General features: G+C 45.5%; 1 protein-coding gene and 1 long non-coding RNA gene across 4 annotated transcripts in view; both read left to right on the top strand.

The window, feature by feature from the left end:
* The window catches only part of Fam120b (family with sequence similarity 120B), a 59,048-nt gene extending 51,687 nt beyond the window's left edge, over positions 1-7,361 (top strand). For all 3 annotated transcript variants that reach the window (XM_032885286.1, XM_032885285.1, XM_032885287.1), the window contains 3 exons: positions 3,319-3,525; positions 4,728-4,836; positions 6,501-7,361. In XM_032885286.1, the coding sequence (XP_032741177.1) occupies positions 3,319-3,525; positions 4,728-4,836; positions 6,501-6,742 (558 nt within the window). In that variant the 3' untranslated portion in view covers positions 6,743-7,361. The remainder of the gene's footprint in view (positions 1-3,318; positions 3,526-4,727; positions 4,837-6,500) is intronic.
* A 1,505-nt stretch (positions 7,362-8,866) lies between these two features.
* LOC116884043 lies at positions 8,867-11,245 on the top strand. The gene is made up of 2 exons (XR_004385812.1): positions 8,867-10,810; positions 11,121-11,245. It is a non-coding gene; the product is annotated as an uncharacterized LOC116884043 (long non-coding RNA).
* The last annotated feature ends 7,868 nt before the right edge of the window (positions 11,246-19,113 follow it).

The following is a 19,113-nucleotide window of genomic DNA, read 5'->3' as shown; positions in this document are numbered from 1 at the left end:
GCCAAGTGGAATAAGTATCAGAAAAGAAAAGGGAGATTTAGAAGAGAAGAAAAAGTTAAGAAAGAAGAGTGTAAGAGTGCGGAAGGTGAACAGTAGGGGACAGCATTGGCCTATTGCAGTGCCTTCCGTGCTACGTAGATAAGGAATAGCTGTCACGGGGAAGGAGAGCTGGGTGGACTTAAAAGAAAATGTGAGCTGAATCTGAGTGTTGGTTTTTCCTCCTTGACTGCTCTGCCGCTTTGTCTCCTTGGTCCTGATCCAGGTTGTGTTCTCTTTTGCTTTTAAGTGGCCCCATTTTCTCTGCTGTGGGCTTCCAGCTCCCCTTGTGCATGGAGTTTTCATAACCATTTTGTAGGCTGTGGAGAGTTGAGGTAAGCTCAGTGGGGCTGAGGTTCCTGCCTTCCCTCGGGACTGGAAGCTGTACCCAAAGCCCTGTGGGAGTTTGTGTTTAGTTCCCTCAGAAGTTATGTGTTTCCTCATTCCGGTGTTGACTGTGTGCCCGGTGGCAGCCACCGGGAACCCCTTATGTGACATTTGTTCCACCGCTGCTTTGTAGATTTCCTGGTAGGAGGTTTTCAGCCCAGTCTGCTTGCAGGAAATGCTGCTTCAGAAGGAAGGAGTGGCTGAGTGGCAGGCGCAGATCCGTTCATAGTATCCCATGGGTCCGTGGTAGAGAGGCTGGTTGAGGTGTTGATCAAATCTATTTCAGGACTTGGAAAAGTAGCAGATGGAGTGATAAAATATTCATATTCCCTCTAATTCCCAAACTGTAGTCAGCGACTGCATCCAGCGTGGCTTCTGTTCTGCCGTCTTCTCCAGAAGTTCTCTGAAAGGGAAGTCTCGAGGGGGTTGCAAAAACAAAACAAAACAGGACGACAGACCCTCATACAGAATTCAACTGCATAAACAGGACGACAGACCCTCATACAGAACTCAACTGCATGCCCACATATTACCAGTGAGCACATAGAAACTGAAATGTGAAAGCAATACCATTCATAACTGTTTTCCTAAATTGAATTGTCCAGGTACAAATTAAACATATTATGATCTTTAGGTCCAGACTTGCACTCTTGCTAGATGTGGTGGTACATTCCTCTAATCCCAGCTCCTGGGATGGAGACAGGCCGAGGCAGGATCTACATAGCAAGTTCCAAGACAGCCAGGGCTACGTAGAGAGCCCTACCTACCTCCCCCAAAGAAAGTAGTCTTGATAAAACAAGTGAAAGAAAGAACATCTCATGCATGTGGACATAACTCACTTTACTCAGAGAGTAAATGAAAGGAAAATAGGTTTGTATTAGTGGGCTTTGAGAATAGTTCATTAAATTCAGTTCTGCTCATAGCAGACCCTCTGCAGACCATGCATAGAAGTTTGACATTAGTGAAGAGCCCCGTCAGAGCCTACAGAGTATTCCCGAGTGGCTCTGTCTAAGGAACGAGCTTCCCAGAGTCCATAAACAGTTCTCGCAGCTGAAGCTTGCCCCTTAAGATTAAAGGCTGGATCTGCAGTGATCCAGGTTCATGATAAACAATGTTTTTATTTTGCAAAATAAAATGCAGGGTCTCACACTGTATCCTCTACTGGCCTGGAATTCACCATGCAGGCCAGGCAGGTCATGAACCTGTGGCAGTCAGCGTGCCTTGGCCTGCTCCACTCTGGAACTACAGCTATGCGCTACAGGACACATAGTTTTTAAAATAATTGCCAAAGTCACTTAAGCGGGGCCTTATGTATAAAAGGGTTAAAACACCGATCACCTTCTCGAACCTTTTTTCAGTTTTATTAACTCTTAGATATGTAATGGTGTTTAAGGTAGCATTGGTCACTGTGAGCAAAGCAGATGCTCGGAAGGTGACTGGCTCACTGTGCTCCCCTTTCAGTAGGGTTGATAACTTCCGCCTGAGCAGCATCACAGATCCACAGGGAATACGTGTGGCTTCCTGTGGGATGTGGAACCTTTTGTAGCATAAAGGGCAGCTTTTCTCCATCAAGAACAACAACAAAAAAAGTTGAATGTACAGATGGATTTAACAAAGAAAAGAAGTATTTCGTGTTAGCAAGAGACTCCCTCTTTTTGAGATTTTTGTTTATCTATTTTAATTTTACGTGTATGAGTAAGTCTTTTGCCTGCATGCACATCTGTCACCATGTGCACCTCTGTACTCTGCCTGCAAAAGCCAGAAGAGGGCATTGGGTCCTTGTAGCTGAGGTTATAGACAGTTGCCATGTGGGTGCTGGGAGTCAAACCCAGGTCCTCTGGACGAGCAGCCACTTCACCACTGAACCATCTCTCCAGAGTTAAGGCAAGACATTTTTAATTTGTAAAAACTCAGGCACCCTTCGAGATTATACCATGTGGCACTTTATTCTTAATGGTATTCAGTCGAAATGAAGTTAAATATGGTTTTTAGAAACACAGGGAGCAGGGGTTGGGGATTTAGCTCAGTGGTAGAGCGCTTGCCTGGCAAGCGCAAGGCCCTGGGTTCGGTCCCCAGCTCCGAAAAAGAAGAAAAAAAAAAAAAAAAAAAAAGAAAGAAAGAAACACAGGGAGCTTCTCTCTCAGTGTTTTTCAGGAGAATAAGCCCAACAATAAATGATCTTATAAGTTTTACCTAGTGACCACATCATGTGATAGCCTAGATTTTCCTACATCAGTGTCTCAGTTACTTTTCTATTGCTAAGATCAGACAGTTGTGTCCTTGATCATCATGATGGGAAACATGGCAGCAGGCAGACAGGAGAGGTAGAAGAACAGTAGCTAAGAGCTCATATATGATCCGCAAGCCCAAAGCAGGCAGGCCGGAGGGTGGGGGGAAGGGGAGTGGGAGGGGGTGGGACTGGGAATGGTGTGGGCTATTGAAACTTCAAAGCCCACCCTCAGTGACAGGCCTCCTCCTCCTCCCACAAGGCCACACCTCTTAATCCTTTTCAAACAGTTCCACCAACTGAGGATCAAGCATTCAAACTTATGAGCTCATGGGAGCTGGTCCCATTCAAACCACCACAACCAGGATGACTTTCTGGATCGGTGTAAGGAGAGAGCCCATGTGAGCACCTGCTGCCCTAGTGGGTGAATGGCGAACCGAGATGTGGTCCTGGGGGACGGGAGGGGCTCCTGTCATCCTTCTCTGGCGTAGCTTGCTTGTCAGGCCTCGTTCATTCAGAAGAGGCCCAGCTCCCTGTTGAGGGCTTTGCAAGCATCCATTCTGAAGATGTAGAGGGTCTCGAGCCCCTTGAGTTCTCTTTTTGCTGCTCACTTTCACTTCTGCTCTGACTCTCCGTTTTGAGCTCTCTGTGCACGTATGTCTCCACAGCTGGATTACATCAACTCCAGAGCTGTGCAGCTGGGGTCCCTCCTTGTCCGTGGCCTCACCACATTGGTACTAGTCAACAGTGCATGTGGCTTCCCTTGGACAACCAGCGACTTTATGCCCTGGAATGTATTTGATGGCAAGCTTTTCCATCAGAAGTACCTGCAGTCTGAAAAAGGATATGGCGTGGAGACTCTTTTGGAACAAAATGTGAGTTCTGGTTCTTGTATATCAGAACGATGAGTACGTTTGAAGTCGGTCACTGTAGTGTGCCTGGAGGTCTGCCCATCGCACTTCAGGAAGCTTTAGGAAAGCAGGCGTGTTCTCCGGCGTCACCCCCATCACCTCACACAGCTGTCAGGACCATGCTCACGTTTCTGTATCTGCTCTACACACGTGAGGTCCTGTTGCTCAGAGCATCAGTTGGTATTCACATGGCTAATGGCTTCTGTGGGGAGAATGGCTGAGAGAAGGGCTTGCACCGTCTGTAGAGGGGTTCCCCCAAACGGCAGACTAGTTGGAGGAGACTCTCCTGCTACAAAAGGCTGCCCATGTCCTGGGGACCCTGACTGCTGCCTCAGCCTTCTCAGTACAATTGCTTCATGATTCCTGGAAGATTTCCAAATGAGGCCTCCCGCCAAGCTCATTTGGAATGTTTTCTTACCCACAGGGATGAGAAGGCGGTGTGACTGTGAGAGAACATGCTGATCTGTTAGATAAAACACTCCCAAGTTTTCACACCAAAGGGAAAACATTTGGCAATGTGTCGCCGTCACCATTTCTCACCAAAGTTCCAGGGTGTTGCAGGGTTTGTGAGTGTTTAGAACTTAGAGGAGCAGAACACGCGGGCAGCCCCTTCTCAGATCTGGACATGGCTCTGGCAGCGACAGAAGATGCAGCCCTGGAGCACAGCTGCCCATTATCCTATTTGTGTACCTCAAAATACACAATTCCTCCTTGAGAGAGCACCCGGTCTCTCACCAAGCCCACTTAAAAGAATTATCTAGGATGAAATCTCACTAGTAATTCAAGAAGCTACCAGAACAGCTAACATTCATGCCCCTGTGTGCTGCCGTTGTTTTACCCTAGCACCTCCACTCGGTGTTCTTAGATTGTCCAGAGAGTAGATTTTTTAGCCATTACTATTTAATCTATACAAGGTAGAAGCAGACATCGTAGGTATTTGCCTCCGTTTCCAGGGGACTCGGGAGGGGAACGGTCATGTAAGACCCTCTTCAGATCACGGGAATAGAGAGGTCTCCATCTTTACCTGGCGGAGAGCATGCCTCTACACTGGTTAATGTTGTGGGGACAGAGACCGCTAGGAGGTTGAATCCCACCCCTGCCACCTCACACCCTGCTCCGTTCAGCCCCGCTCTTTGACGGAGCATTTTCATCTGATCTGTTCACAGAGATCATGGCTCACCACGTTCCACAACCTGAAGTCAGTGGTCTGCAAGGCCTGCTCCAAGGAGAACCGACGCATTGTAGGCAGGATACATTGGAACTCTCATTACACAGGTGGGCGAGGGCTGGGTACGTCCCTCTTCCTGTCACTTAATGTGCTAGGGCTCACGGAGACTTACCTGATAAGAGAGTGGTGAAATTATGACAGATGAATATGACTGGGCTGTCTTTGTAACATAAATTCTGGTCCCATAAGGAGAAACATTTCAGAAAGGATTCATTTGTTAATTGAATAAAGAACTCCTTCTCTAATGCCTCCCTAGGGGAATTCTCACAATTCCCCTAGTTAAAGACTACATGGATAGTGTTTGTCTATAGGACAAAAGTTGAGGTTTATTTTTTCTCATAACCAAGGGGCATTAGAAAAATTCAACATGTAATATACATACATGTGCAGAGTGACAGTGGAAAAAAAGATCATGATTTTAAAGGCAAGTAAGGAGGGGAAAATGGGAGGGACTTGGAGGAAGGGAGAAATGTTGCAATTAAATTATAATCTCAAAAGGAAAGCATTTGAAAAGGAACCGTAAAAAGTCTTATGGTTCTGTGACCTAAAATGAGACCTGTCGAAAGATGATAAATTTCTGAAGTTCCTGTCAAGGGTCTCACTCAGCCTTCTACACAGCACTTCCCACCATGTTGAACAGCGGCTGGTCTCCCTTCACTGCTGTCCATGACATATGTCCATGCCTCTGAAGGACATCATACATCTGCTGTCCTCAGGGGCTCTGGCCACGTTCCACACCGCCAGTGGTCCAGACAACCAAGGAGCCCCGTGGCGAGGGTGTCAGTAAGGGGCATCCCAATATGCCCATTGTTCACCGCCAGTCAGGAGGCCTTGCTCAGGGAGTAGGGTAAGAGCTGATGTTTATATCCATTACAAATTGAGGAGCCTTTAAAGGTTTTGGGGTGCTGTTATCAGAAATGTGCTCTCAGGACAGCAGCTGTTCTGACAGTGAAGGAAATGGGCTCAGGAGGCCACCTGTGGATTGTCCTGGGCCCAGGTAAGAGGTGGCCTGGGGAAAGTGCCAGCATCCTTGGGGCCTCTCAGTCACTACTGGGTGAACTTAGTGGTATGGGTGTGTGGGTCCTTATCCTTTCTGGCCACCATGCCTCCAAACAGAAGAGGGGTTTAGTCTCTGAAGGTCACATCATGCATGTGTTGCACTTGGGGGTTCCTGGCCAAATGCCGCACTGATCAGACACACCCCAGAGCCTGTGATTGGCACTTATGACAGGAACTCATCCTCCTGTGAAATAAAGATACCTTAAGTGCAATGTAGTGCGTGGTTAGTGGAAATCAGTGATCCCAGGGAGATGTCAGAGTGTAAAGATGTTCATGCATTTGTGAGAAGCGTAGAAGAGCTCACCACATGCCCAGAGACCGCTCAAGGGAAAAGTATCCGTACGTATCCCTGTGTTACCTAAAGCAACTGTAAGTGGGTCTCCTTGCTGGAGGTGCTAGCTTTGACGATTGTTGCCTCTGGGTAAGGAACAAGCCCCCAAAAGGCACATGGTGAGCTGGTTCTTACTGTCCTAGGCTGCCATCCGGCTCCCAGTACAGACTGGCTGATCTCTTTCGGCCTTTGGGGTCCGTCAGTCCCACTGTGCTGCTCTGGGCACACTGAATGTCCCCTGGCTTGCTCGCACTTGCTGCACCATTAAGTGTGAGACAGGGTGAGTGGCCGTGTACTGACGTGTTGCCCATGTTCCCACAGGGAGGCAGGGGAGACAGAGCCACGGCTCCTACAGATCAGGCTCCACACATGGCCATTCCGGGCAGTCATGGCGAGACCAGGGTTCAGGTAAGAGGCTACCACATCAGCCGTCACCTGCTTATAGGTCCTGCATCCCTTCACACTGTGTTTGTACTGAGGACCCTTTCCTGTGTTTCAAAACAATTACAATTAGAAAACAAATCAATATGTTGGCATTCCTAATTCTTTGTTTAATGGAATAGACACAAATAATAATGATCTCGCTCGGTGGTAAGATGTCTCTCCTTGACGCTTTGTTTTCTACTAATTCATTCATCCCTTAAAAACTCATTTTTTTTTTTTTTACCATTTGTTCAAGGATTTTTCGAAAGGTTGCTAATAGAGGGCTCAGATAGTAATGTTCTGTTATCTTGCATGTCATGGGTTACATTTATAATGTTGGAAATACAGCTTCTTATATGTCATACAGATGGATTGAAAATCACACTGTACTTTTTTAAATATGTAATTGTTTACATTTAAATATATAGAGAACCTCTCCTCAGTATTTACATTCAAGTCCCTTATACATTTCAGAGCTAAACTAGGTAGTAGACTGAAATTACCTAAGATTTATGGTTTTTGTCCTTTTATGGAAGCACAAATGTGATTTTTTTACTTTTGCAAACTGGGCACAGCTTTACATGTTGCTCAGATTGCTGAGAAAGGAGCTCATTGGGCTGTAGACAGCAGGTCATGGGTACAGTGCCCGGGCTGTAGACAGCACGTGAGAATGGATAGTGAGCAAACGTCGAAGCTGCTGTGTAATTTAGAATAATTCAGTTCCTTTGAGCACCTTTAAAAGAGTCCTCCCTGGAGATGGGGGACTCCATCATGGCAGACTTGGATTAGCTTTTCAATTTCCTTGAACTAGCTAAACTTACAGAAAGTACTCTACCACATCCTGCCACTGACTGACTTCTGGGGCCTGTGGTGGCCCAGCTGGGGTCCCCTGAACTCCAGGACAGACTATTTCTGGGGCTTCCTGCCACGATAACCACTGGCCCAAAACTCTGAGCTGACCCAGAGAGATGTTTGTCCAGAAAAATGGCAAGGGGGAAAGGCTGCCTCTCTGATGAGATAGATATCCATTAGGGCTGAAGGCCACCAAAAGTAACCAAAAACGATAGGTCTTCCTTGTAAAGCTGACCATGACACTGGTGATGACTTTAGCCACTTGAGCTAGGTAGGATCTAGGCCTAGGCCTGGCCATCCGCATGCCCCACCCCGGCAATGTTTGGGCAGCCTGAATTCTGCCCAAGGCAGAGTCAGGCTAATGCCCTTGTTGTGCTGAGGGGAAAGCTGGTGGCTCCTCTTTGAGGCAGCCAGTCTCTAATGATAGCTCTCCCTTGCAGAAGTCACTGTTTCCTCAGCCTGCCTTTCCCTGACAGCAGCCGTCCAGCTTGCCTCCCATGCTGCAGAGGAGGATGCTTTCCTTTTGTCCTCTCTGGCTTGCCGTTGTCCCATTCCCATGTCCAGAACCTTGGAGCTAGGCCAGATGACAACTGTACACTTGGGAGCAGTAAGAGGCTGTAAGTCTCTAGGGAGGCTAGCACTCCCACCAGCAACGGGAGAGCGTCTCCGGTGTTCTCACATCTCCACACGTGGACTGTGTCTGATGACTGTCTCAGTCCTGTTCCAGACTGAACACCCAGGAAAAATGTCATAAGAATTTGATTATTCTCAGTTAGTGCTGTGGCCGAAGTTATAGAGGTTTATGTTTCAGATATACTTTGGGTTGTTGGTCATAAGGGTATTGATTTCTTCACATTCTCTAGAGAGCATTGAGCATTTCATCATAGAAAAAAATAATACAATTGCTCCCTAGGAGAGCTGCTTTCTGAGTCCTGGGTCTCTGCCAGAGTTATGTTCACCTGAATCCCACATCACTTAGCTTTTCCAATAGCCCAGAGATGTCAAGGCATCTGACTGTCATGGCACCAGGATGCGTGGTCCCTATGTGATGGTGTCCTTGTGGCCAGTGATAGCCACATGTACAGTGGATACTGGTCTTAGGACAATAAGACTGAAGTAAAAAAAAAAAAAAAAAAAAAAATGGTGGTAACTTCCTGTTGGGCCTGTCCCTGGGATGGAAAGCACAGGTCAGGAGAAGTCTGAATTCTAAGACTAGAACTCCAGTGGGTGAGCTGGAAGGCTAGTCTTCAGTTGTCCCCAGGACAGCTAGCTCCTTAGAGGTAATCCTGTCCAAGTTGTATGTGCCCTCAAGGGTCCCGCATGTTTGTAAAGCAGTTACTACCAAGGGGGATTGGAAACATAGTGAAGAACTCCCCATGTGGGGGAGGGACGCGCAGGCCCTGGACAGTTAATCCTGTCCAGTGATTGAGTGAACAGTAGCACACATTTCTTCACACAACTGACCGACTCACAGGCTGGAAATTTCCAGGAGCTGGCTGCTATTCGCCACCCACATGGCCACACTAAACTTGACACTTTGGGAGCCTTTAGCGGCATGGGTATTATCCAGCTTCAGGACCAGAGAAGCCCATTTATCCTAACGTGGCACTGGCTACATTAGTTAAAGCCTAAAAACTACATAGACATTGGGCCCTGGTTTGAGACTGGAACTTTTGAAGGACATCTCCACTTTATTGGGGTGGGTTATAATAGACACATAATCAGTCTTGATTGGGAAGGTTGGGCTGGGAAAAGTTCTAGGGACCTGAGACAAAAAGGCCAGTTTGAGCGGCCTCGTGCTGGGTTGATGTCAGGCCTAATGACTGGAGGTGAGTCTAGAAGCAGCTAGGGGCAGTGTGTACAAGGACAGAGCTTCATTGGCACCTTGCCCATGTGGAAGAGAGTGCACAGGCCGCCTGCTGCGACGGCTGTGTTATGGGCTTTACTTATATGCTCTTTTGTGCAGTTGGTCCTTAATTGGAGTTTTTTGTTGTTGTTTTAAAGATGAAGCAATCTACTTTTTCAGTGAAATGACTGGGCTTATGTTTTGGGCCAGCACATTTTCCTAGTGGGCTTTTCCTATCTTTAATACTTTTTTTTTTTATTTCTACAACATATAAAGTAGAAAGGTGTTATTATTTCAAGATTAGGAAAAAACTAGACAAAACTCTTCGTGTTAGAAAAGGCTCAGAATGCTTGGAAGTGTTCACTTTGGGCATAGTTGACACAGCATACAATATCATGACTGTATAAATGTGTGAGCCTCCAGGGTCACTGCTGGGGCTGCAGCCTGGCAAATGGGGTGGAGTGCACCCCCAGGTCGTCAACATCAAAATCTAGGCCCAGCTCAGCCACCCTGTGAGCAAATGGGGGCGAGAGCTGAAGCTTTGACCTGTCCCTGGCTACTGTTCAGCCCAGCTGGTGAGGAAAACGTGTTAACATTCCATTAAGAGCTGTAAACTTCGGCGAGATTCTTCACTCTGTCTCTCTCGGTGACTGAGAAGGGCCTGCACACTAGGAAACCACAGGGGTGGGAGCAGCGATGACAGGGGTGGTGAAGGTTGTGTTCATCTGGACACCTGTTTGGGTTGTCACCCTCACACTTTAGGGGTCATTAGGCAGTGCATGTTAAAGCCATCACGTCCATGTAGCAAAGAAAGCCAAGAACAAGACTTACAGAAAAGCATGGTGTTGCAGGGTCAGGATCTCACTCTGCGGCATTATCCTGGCTGGTACTCACAGAAACCCACCTGCCTCTGAGTCCTGAGTACCATCATGCCCAACCAAAAGGTGTTGTTTTTAAGATATGGAAACTCTTAGTTTCCTTCAAGGCTAGTTCAGCTCCAAGCCCCTTCCCAACACCCCGTGTCTGTCAGAGGCAGGAAGTGGCCAGCTACACTGCGGGGTTGGGGCACTTGTGTGCTCAGCCCTGGAAAAGCTACACGTGGCTCTCTCTGTGCTTGGCAGGAAGTCGTCTGAGAGCCATCTGCATATGAATTTCCATTTCCACAGTCATTAGCAGTAATAAACATCTAGATGTCCTGCAGATGGTCAGAACTGGCACCAAGAGAAACAATTTTGACAGTTTCCTTCTACTAATAGCACTGCCTCCTAATTAATTGCTTCCACTTTAATGGAATAATTATAGAGCAAAATTTAATGACAGGTGGTCACAACTGAAAAATGTTCTGTCTCCCAGCACAGCTCAGCAATCCGTCTCTGTGCATGCTTAGAACCAGGCCGCTTCTCTGAGGTGTCTGGAGACATTTCTTCTCACTTTGGTGTTCGTCTCTGTTTGGTACAGGAGGCAGACAGCATGAGCATGACCACTGGAGAAGATACTAGGTGCTGTACAGGTAAAGTCCTCCCCGCCCCTCAGTGAGCCAGCAGATGCTCTGTCTTCGTAGCTGAGGGCCAAGTGGTTAATGTGTCTCATGGGCCAGCTTCCCAACCGGGATCCACCGACTTGATTGAAGCTGTGTCTGCTTCTTCCAGAAGAGTGTGGGAAGAGGTTCAAGGCCGGGACTCCGCCCTCCTTCAAGGAGTGTTCAGAGTGGCATCACCCAGGCTCATCAGAGGGACAGTAACTGGGAGCACACTTTAAAGGAAGGAAAGATTGCGTTTCAGTGGATTCTCCTGTAAAAAAATCCCATCAGTTTGTTTCAGACGTTGCTCCTGACTCCCATGACCCAGCACACGAGACACTAACGTCAAGAATGCTCTTCTGACCTTAGCAGGAGTCTAATTCCTAACATTTGCTGACTATTAAATTGTGAAAATGTTTCCTCAAATCATTGGTCTTTGAAATCACGATGTCTTCTTATTCTTCTGTGATTGTGAAAAGGAACCATGACCAAAGCGACTTACAAAAGAAAGCATTTAATTTAGGTCTTAGGGTTCCAGCGGGTGGTAGAGCCTCTGGCCATCGTGTTGGGGCCAACTGAGAATGGCTCAGGGTTTTGGAACGTCAAAGCCCACCCCCAGCAACACATCTCCATCAGCAAAGCCACGCCCCCTCCAGTAAGGCCACGCCTCCTAACCCTTTCCACCAACCAGAGACCAAGCTTTCAGACATACTAGCTTATGGGGCTATTCTCATTCAGACCACCATACATAATATATAGTAGCTATATGATCAGTCAGAAATTACTTTTTCATTAGAAAAATCTAGCAGAAGTAAGCATTCATCTGTTTTTTTTCTTGATCCACAAAGTATTTGAATAGGAAAAAAAAAAACCTAAATTCTTGCTTTCTTGTGGGAGAGTTGGTTCTGATTAGAGGAATGGTGGCTCAGTGGTTAAGAACAGTGGCAGCTCTTCCAGAGACCCAAGGTATGATCCCCATCACCCACACGGTGGCTCACAACTGTAACTCCAGTTCCAGGGCAATCGAAGGCCTCTTCTGGTCTCTGTGAGCACCAAGCACACAGTGATGCCCAGACATACACACAGGAAAAACACCCCTAAAGATGAAATACGTAAGTTAAAAAAAAAAGATTTTTAAAGAAGCAGAGTGGGTTACAGTAAGATCCTCTTTAAACTCTGAGGTTCTTATCCATCTCCACTGGGGAAACAAGAGTAGCTGAGCCTGTCTAGGGCCCTTACGGCCCTGCTCTATCTCTAGGGACATGCAGTTCCCTGAGGAGATGTAAGCTCACTGGAAGATGTGTCCTTTTAGTGCTCCGGTCTTTAGGATTTTGATAAGCTTCTAAAATGTTCCTTGTCGTCTTTACAGTTTTGCAGACCACTGGCTCCGCCATGCTGTGGGAGCTCTTGGGTTTCTCCTTGAGATTCTTGTGTTTACCAGAAGGGTACAGCCCCGTCTCCCGCATTTGAGCATGGTTGTGTTTGTTCAGCCCCTTTCTGCTCCCGGAGGACTGAGCATGGTGTGTCCGGAGAGCGTGTACTGCTATGACTGCTGCCTAGAGTAGGAACTGGCTTTCCTGGTCCTTCCCTTGAACACCGTCTTCTTCCTGTCTGCTACTTTCTGACATCGCTGCCTTTAGGACTTCTGTTTCTTTGCTGTTTACCTGTGTGACTGTGAATTAAGATTCAGATCTCTTAGACTGAAAGTATATTTCCGTGAAAGTTGTTTTCTGTCACAGAAGCTGCATCCTGACTTGTCAATAAAGTGTGTATGTCAGTCACATTTAAATAAGTTTAAATAAGCCACTGTGTTGATGGAATATCACATTTAGAACTTTTCCGGGGACAGCATTGTTTTCCAGTCAAGTCTTGTGATAGAATTTCCACATATCAATTTAAAATAAAAATACATTTTTAAACTCATACTTCACTTTTTTTTTTTTTTTAAAGACAAGGTCCTATTCTGTGGTCCAGACAGCCCTCTGCGTCCTCTCTGCCTTTGGTGTCAAGCCTTGTGTTACCATTTTTGGCAGGCATACTATATCTTTCATTTCTTTATAGAAAAATAATGTTGAGTCCGGAGTCCTATAATCAGTGTTTCTAGAGTAGGGGGAAAGAAATCAACACGTTTTCAGGAATCAAAACTTTGACCCATATATCCTTTCTAAGAGGAAATGGGCGTGCTCAGGCTGAACGACCGCTCTGTGCCATGGAATGCAGAGACTGTGACTCAGCATTGGGAAAGAAATCAGTGACGTGTGCAGATATGACTCAGCAGTTCTGAACTCTAAAGGTAATACTGGGTGAGACAAAAAGAAAGGCACATTTCCTTTTCTTGGTAGAAAACAATATTTTTTATTATCTGTCAATATTTTTAGAAATATAAATATAATATGAACTAGGAAAAGGGTGGAAAGAAAAGCCACTCACATTCTATGCTAGGATCAATCTCAAAGCACAAGTCAAATGCAAGATGGATAGCATAACATACTCATTCCAGAAACGAACAGGTCAGGTACAGCAAGAACAATGACATTCATTTCAACAAGTTAATAAATAAGTGTCTTCTAATAGGAACAGAGTGGCAAATGCCTCTTGGTGTGTGTTCTTTTTGAACACATGTGGATAGTTCATAGGACCTAACTATGAACCTCAGACCAAATAATAAAAGCTAATTTACTAAAATCACATTTTCTGCCTATAAGAAAATAATATAAACAGCAACAGAAAGATAAAAGCAAGTCTTTGCCCATAACAGTTAGCTCGCCATTCTAAAATATCCGTCAAGGAAATCATTTGCAAATTTATTTTAGACCAATAAACGTATTGCATTTAAAAACTCGCTGCTGATGCCAAGAAGTGCATGCTGACAGGAGCCTGATATAGCTGTCTCCTGAGAGGCTCTGCTAGAGTCTGACAAATACAGAGGTGGATGATCGCAGCCAACCATTGAACTGAGAATGAGGTTCTCATTGGAGGACTTAAAGAAAGGATTGAAGGAGCCAAAGGGCTTTGCAACCCCATAAGAATAACAATACCAACCAACCAGAGCTCCCAGGAACTAAACCACCATCCAAAGAGTACACATGGGCAGACCCATGGCTCCAGCTGCATATGTAGCAGAGGATGGCCTTGTTGGGCACCAATGAGAGGAGAAGCCCTTGGCCAAGGCTGGACCACCCAGTGTAGGGGTATGTCAGTGCCAGGAGGCAGGAAAAGGTGGGTGGTTGGGGGGGAGACACCCTCATAGAAGAAGGGGTAAGGGGAATGGGATGGGGGCTTATGGACAGGAAACTGGGAACGGGGATAGCATTTAAAATGTAAATAAAAAAATCCAATTAAAAAAAAAAAAGAAAACATTGCAGTGCTGGAAAGATGACTCAGCAGTTAAAAGCACTGGCTGCTCTTGTAAAGGACCTGGGTTCAATTCCCAGCACACACACATGGCAGTTCACAACTGTAACTCCAGCTCCAGGGGATCTGACGCACACAGACAGACAGACAGACATGCAGGCAAAACACTGATGCACATAAAGATTAATAAGTAAAACTCACTGGAGAGCGTTGATATCACAGAAGATATCAGGTCGCTCTGGATGTCCTTAACTCCAGTTGAGTAGCAGTCATACAAGGTAAGCTTGATTGATACATTAGCTAATTTCTACTTCAGTTCTCAGCCAGTGATAGCCCTGTGTACATTTCTGGTTTAGACTGCCAGGGCCAAACAAGTAGGACACCTTGCCCTTCGAGTAATGGGGCACTGTGTGGCAGCTGCTGGTTTGGTTTCCTGAGAAGCAGGCACAGAGGCTGGCCATCATGTGTCAACTCCCCTAACTTGAGTAACTTCCACAAGATTTAAAAAAAAAAAACCTGGAAATAGGAGTCGGAGAGATGTCTCAATAGTTAAGAGCACTGGCTGCTCTCCCAAAGACCCAGGTTTGTTTCTGGCACCCACAGAGTAGCCAACAAGGACTTCTCAGAGTACATATGTGGTACACAGACATACTCACAGAATACCCATACATGTAAAGTAAATTTTTTGTCATTCAGGGAGCCAATCTTTTAAGGATCATAACATTCAAAAGCAACCTAGTGTAAGGGCAAATTTAGAAGTCAAACATACATGGTCAGGAAAAGGAGGAGACCCAGAAAGGGTCTTTTATACAAGAATCCAGGCTTTTCACTCAAGTTGTCTCGCAGCACCAAGATATCTTTCAGTCATCAGAGATCAAACCCTGGGAATCAAGACTGGGTCTCAGAGGTATAATTCCATAAAATTCAACATTTTTAATTCTCATCAACAAAGTCACACATACAACAAATCAGAAAGATGTGGTGCATTCAAAAGATATCCCAGAAGAAATCAACACATCAGAGTCATTGGACAAGACTTCCTTAAACATGCTTGCAACTCTGAAAGAAGGCATGAATAACATCTATTAAGAAATGTATATGATTAAGAGCACAGACTGCTCTTCCAGTGATCCTGAGTTCAATTCCCAGCAACTACATGGTGTCTCACAATCATCTGTAATGGGATCCGATGCCTCCTTCTGGTGTGTCTGAAGACAGCTACAGTGTAATCATATACATAAAATTGATAATTCTTTTTAAAAATGCATGAACAAAGACCATTTACATATATATGTATGGCATATATATGTGTGTATATGTATATATGTGTGTATGTGTACTAAAAGATATGTGTGTGTATGTATATATCAAAAAGGAGTATAATAACAGAAATAAAGACAAATCCCCAGAGACATTATGGAGTAGATTTGAGTAGACAAAGAGCAAATTTGGAAGTTATTACGACTTAGAAATGTAAAGAATAACAGGAAACAATGTAAGGAGCCCACGGAGCCTCATATCCATTACTTTTCCATTGCCATGATAACCAAGGAGACTTATAGAAGAGTTCATTTAGACTTCTGGCTCCAGAGGGATGAGGCTGTTGGCAGAATGGAGGTGTGGCAGCTGGAACTGGAAGCCATAAGCTCACATTCTTGACCATAAGAAGGGGTAGAGCAAATTTGGAGCAAGGCAAGGCTTTAAGCTCTCAAAGCCCAGTCACAGTGACACTTCCTTCAGTAAGGGCGCACCTCTGAGCCTCCCAACACCGCCACCAAATGTGTTCAAGTGCCCGAGGCTATGGGGATATCTCATTCAAACCACCAGGGACTCCACCGTGCAGCAAGAATTCTGTAAAACTTGGAACACAAATGGAGAAGGAGTGCAGAGCACAGAAAAATGTTCAAAGCTCCCTCGAAAAAGAAAGTATACATCCAAGAAAACAGAACGTCTAGAGAGACACATAGACTTATGAGAGCCATCAATATAGAATCTTGAACAAAGCAAGTGAGAACTGACTTATCAGATACAAGGGACTCCCAAGATTATCACTGATATTTTTTAAGAAGTCTTGGGAGATAGACAACACATTTATATATTCAAAATACTGGAGAGGTGGCTCTCTATCCCACACCCACACCAGGCATCTCATAACTGCCTGTAACTTCAGTACCAAGGGGATCCAATGCCCTTGGCCCCCATGGGTACTTCACGTCCATGGTGCATGTACAAGCAGGCACATTCACATAAATAACTGTTGTTAGGTTATTGCAAAAGAAAACTTGTCAACCAATCAACCAAGAATTTTTTATCAGGCAAACCTATCTTTCTAAAATAAGGACAAGGTTAAGGTACTCCCAACAAGCTAAAGAGATTTATCACTAGACCAGCCTTATAGGAAATGCCAAAAGAGCCAGTGCGACGGTTCAGCAGGTGAAGCCACCCGGTGCAAGCCGGAGAACCTAAGTCAGATGCCTACGCCCACACAGTGGGAGAGGCCACTCAAGCAAAGATGAGCACGCTGTCTTCAGGTCTACACACACACACACACACACACACACACACACACACACAGCACACACACAAGCACACACACACATGCACACACAAGCACACACATGCACACACATGCACACACACATACACACACATACACACACAGGCAGACACACACACATGCACACACACACATGTACACACAGACACACACACACACACACACACACACACACACACACACACACACACACACACACAACACAAGCACACACACACAGACACCCACACATGCACACAAACACACACACATAACACAGCACACACATACACACACACACACACACACACACACACACACACACACACACACACACACACACAAACACACACACAAACACACATGCACATGCACACACAAACACACACACACACACACGCACACACACACACACATGCACACACACATGCACACACACACGCACACACACAGACACACATACACACACAGACACACAGACACACACACACACACACACAGGCACACACACACAAGCACACACACACACACACACACACACACGCACACACACACACAAGCACACACACACACACAAGCACACACGTAATAAAAATGGTAAATAACTTAAAATCTTTAAAGGAAGAAATGCAGAAGAAAGTCCCTCAGATTGAAATGGAAGTTAGCCAGACCATAGCAAAGTCAAATAAAGAAGTACAGACCTCCAATAAGGTGATTACACGGGCAGTAAGAAAGTAAATCTATTGCAATTTTGATTTGCTGCTCTGCTTTTCCTATATGCTTTGAAAGACAAGTGCAGTCCGTTACTGGCCATGTGATGGATGAAGAAATTTGCGGCACTTTCAGACCGTGTCGTTCTGACTGTGTGATGATAAAATGTAATTTCTACAGAAACCAGATTAATTAGCTGCAGATTACACATAGGAGGAAATGACAAAGGAATCAAAACATCACTCTAGAAATATTAGAAGAACTGAAGAGATAATGGCAAGCCGTTTTGTGAGAATACAAAATGTGAATTTTGGCGTATTTTTGTAATCTTTGGCCAGAGGCCAATCAAATTCAAGGTACTCTTTTCTCGGCCTCCTAATAGGATTATAGGGCTGCAATACCATGTCCAGTAAAGTGAGTCCTTTCTTAGTAAAGATTAATTTATATTTGTGCTGTGCTTGTCTACGTCTGAACTGCTTGGATACCTGACCCCGGGGAACAGAAGAGGGCATCAGCTCCCCTAGGACTGGAGAAAAAGATGGGTTTTTTTTTCTGTTGTTTTTATTTATTCTGTATTTATTTATTTTATGTATGTGAATACACTGTCGCTGTCTTCAGACACACCAAAAGAGGGATCCGATCCCACTATGGATGGTTGTGAGCCAACATGTGGTTGCTGAGAATCGAACTCAGGACCTCTAGAAGAGCAGTCAGTGCTCTTAACCACTGAGCCATCTCTCCAGCCTTAAGAAACAGTTCTAAACAGCCATGTAGGGGTTGGAAATTGAACCCATATATATGCTGAGCCTGGTGGTACAGGTCTGTAATTGTAATCAGTTAGAGGGCTGAAACAGAAGAATTACAAATTCAAGGTCTGCGTGGGTTCTAAAGGAAGTTCGAGACCAGCCTGGGGAACTTTTGAAACCATTTCTCGAACAGTAGACAGAGTGCTTGCTTAGCGTACACAAAGCTCTAAGTTCAATCCCCAATACTGGCGATGGGAGAGGGGTGCAGGGAGGTGTATCTCAACTGACACAGAAAGTTTGTCCCTGCCTAGTAACTAAGTTTGTCCCTCTGACCCCTTCTCCACGTGATCTTCATAGAAAGAACTATCGAGTGTTCTCCTGTCTACCTCCTAATAACACCTTCGTGCAGGATTTTTCCACTGAGAAGCAGAAATCTGAAGGCATATTAACAGCTTATCAGGCCCTTCTTGAGCACCAGTCTAGCAGGCTGGAGAGATGGCTCATTGGTTAAGAGCACTGACTGCTCTTCCAGAGGTCCTAAGTTCAATTCCCAGCAACCGCATGGTGGCTCACAACCATCTGTAATGAGACCTGATGCCCTCTTCTGGTGTGTCTGAGACAGCTACAGTGTACAGTATACAGATAAATACATTTTTTAAAAAAGAATAATCTTTAAAAGAAAAACAGCAGGAATCTACTGTTGACATTCCTACAGTGGGCAAGAGACAGTGGATATTACCTAAGGGGCCTGGCCAGTTTTTTCTGTTAACTTAACACAAGTTAGAGTCAACTGAGAGGAGGGCAGCTCAATTGAGAGAATAGCTCTATAAGATCAGACTGCGGGCAAGCCTGTAATTAGCGGTCAGTGCCGTCCTCAGGCTGACGGTCCTGGGTTCTATAAGAAAGCAGGCTGAACAAGCCAGGAGGAGCACCCCGGGAATAGCACT

The sequence above is a fragment of the Rattus rattus genome, chromosome 14, assembly GCF_011064425.1.
Source record: "Rattus rattus isolate New Zealand chromosome 14, Rrattus_CSIRO_v1, whole genome shotgun sequence".
NCBI classification, from domain to species: Eukaryota; Metazoa; Chordata; class Mammalia; order Rodentia; family Muridae; genus Rattus; species Rattus rattus.
This window is presented reverse-complemented; position numbering and strand designations above follow the sequence as displayed.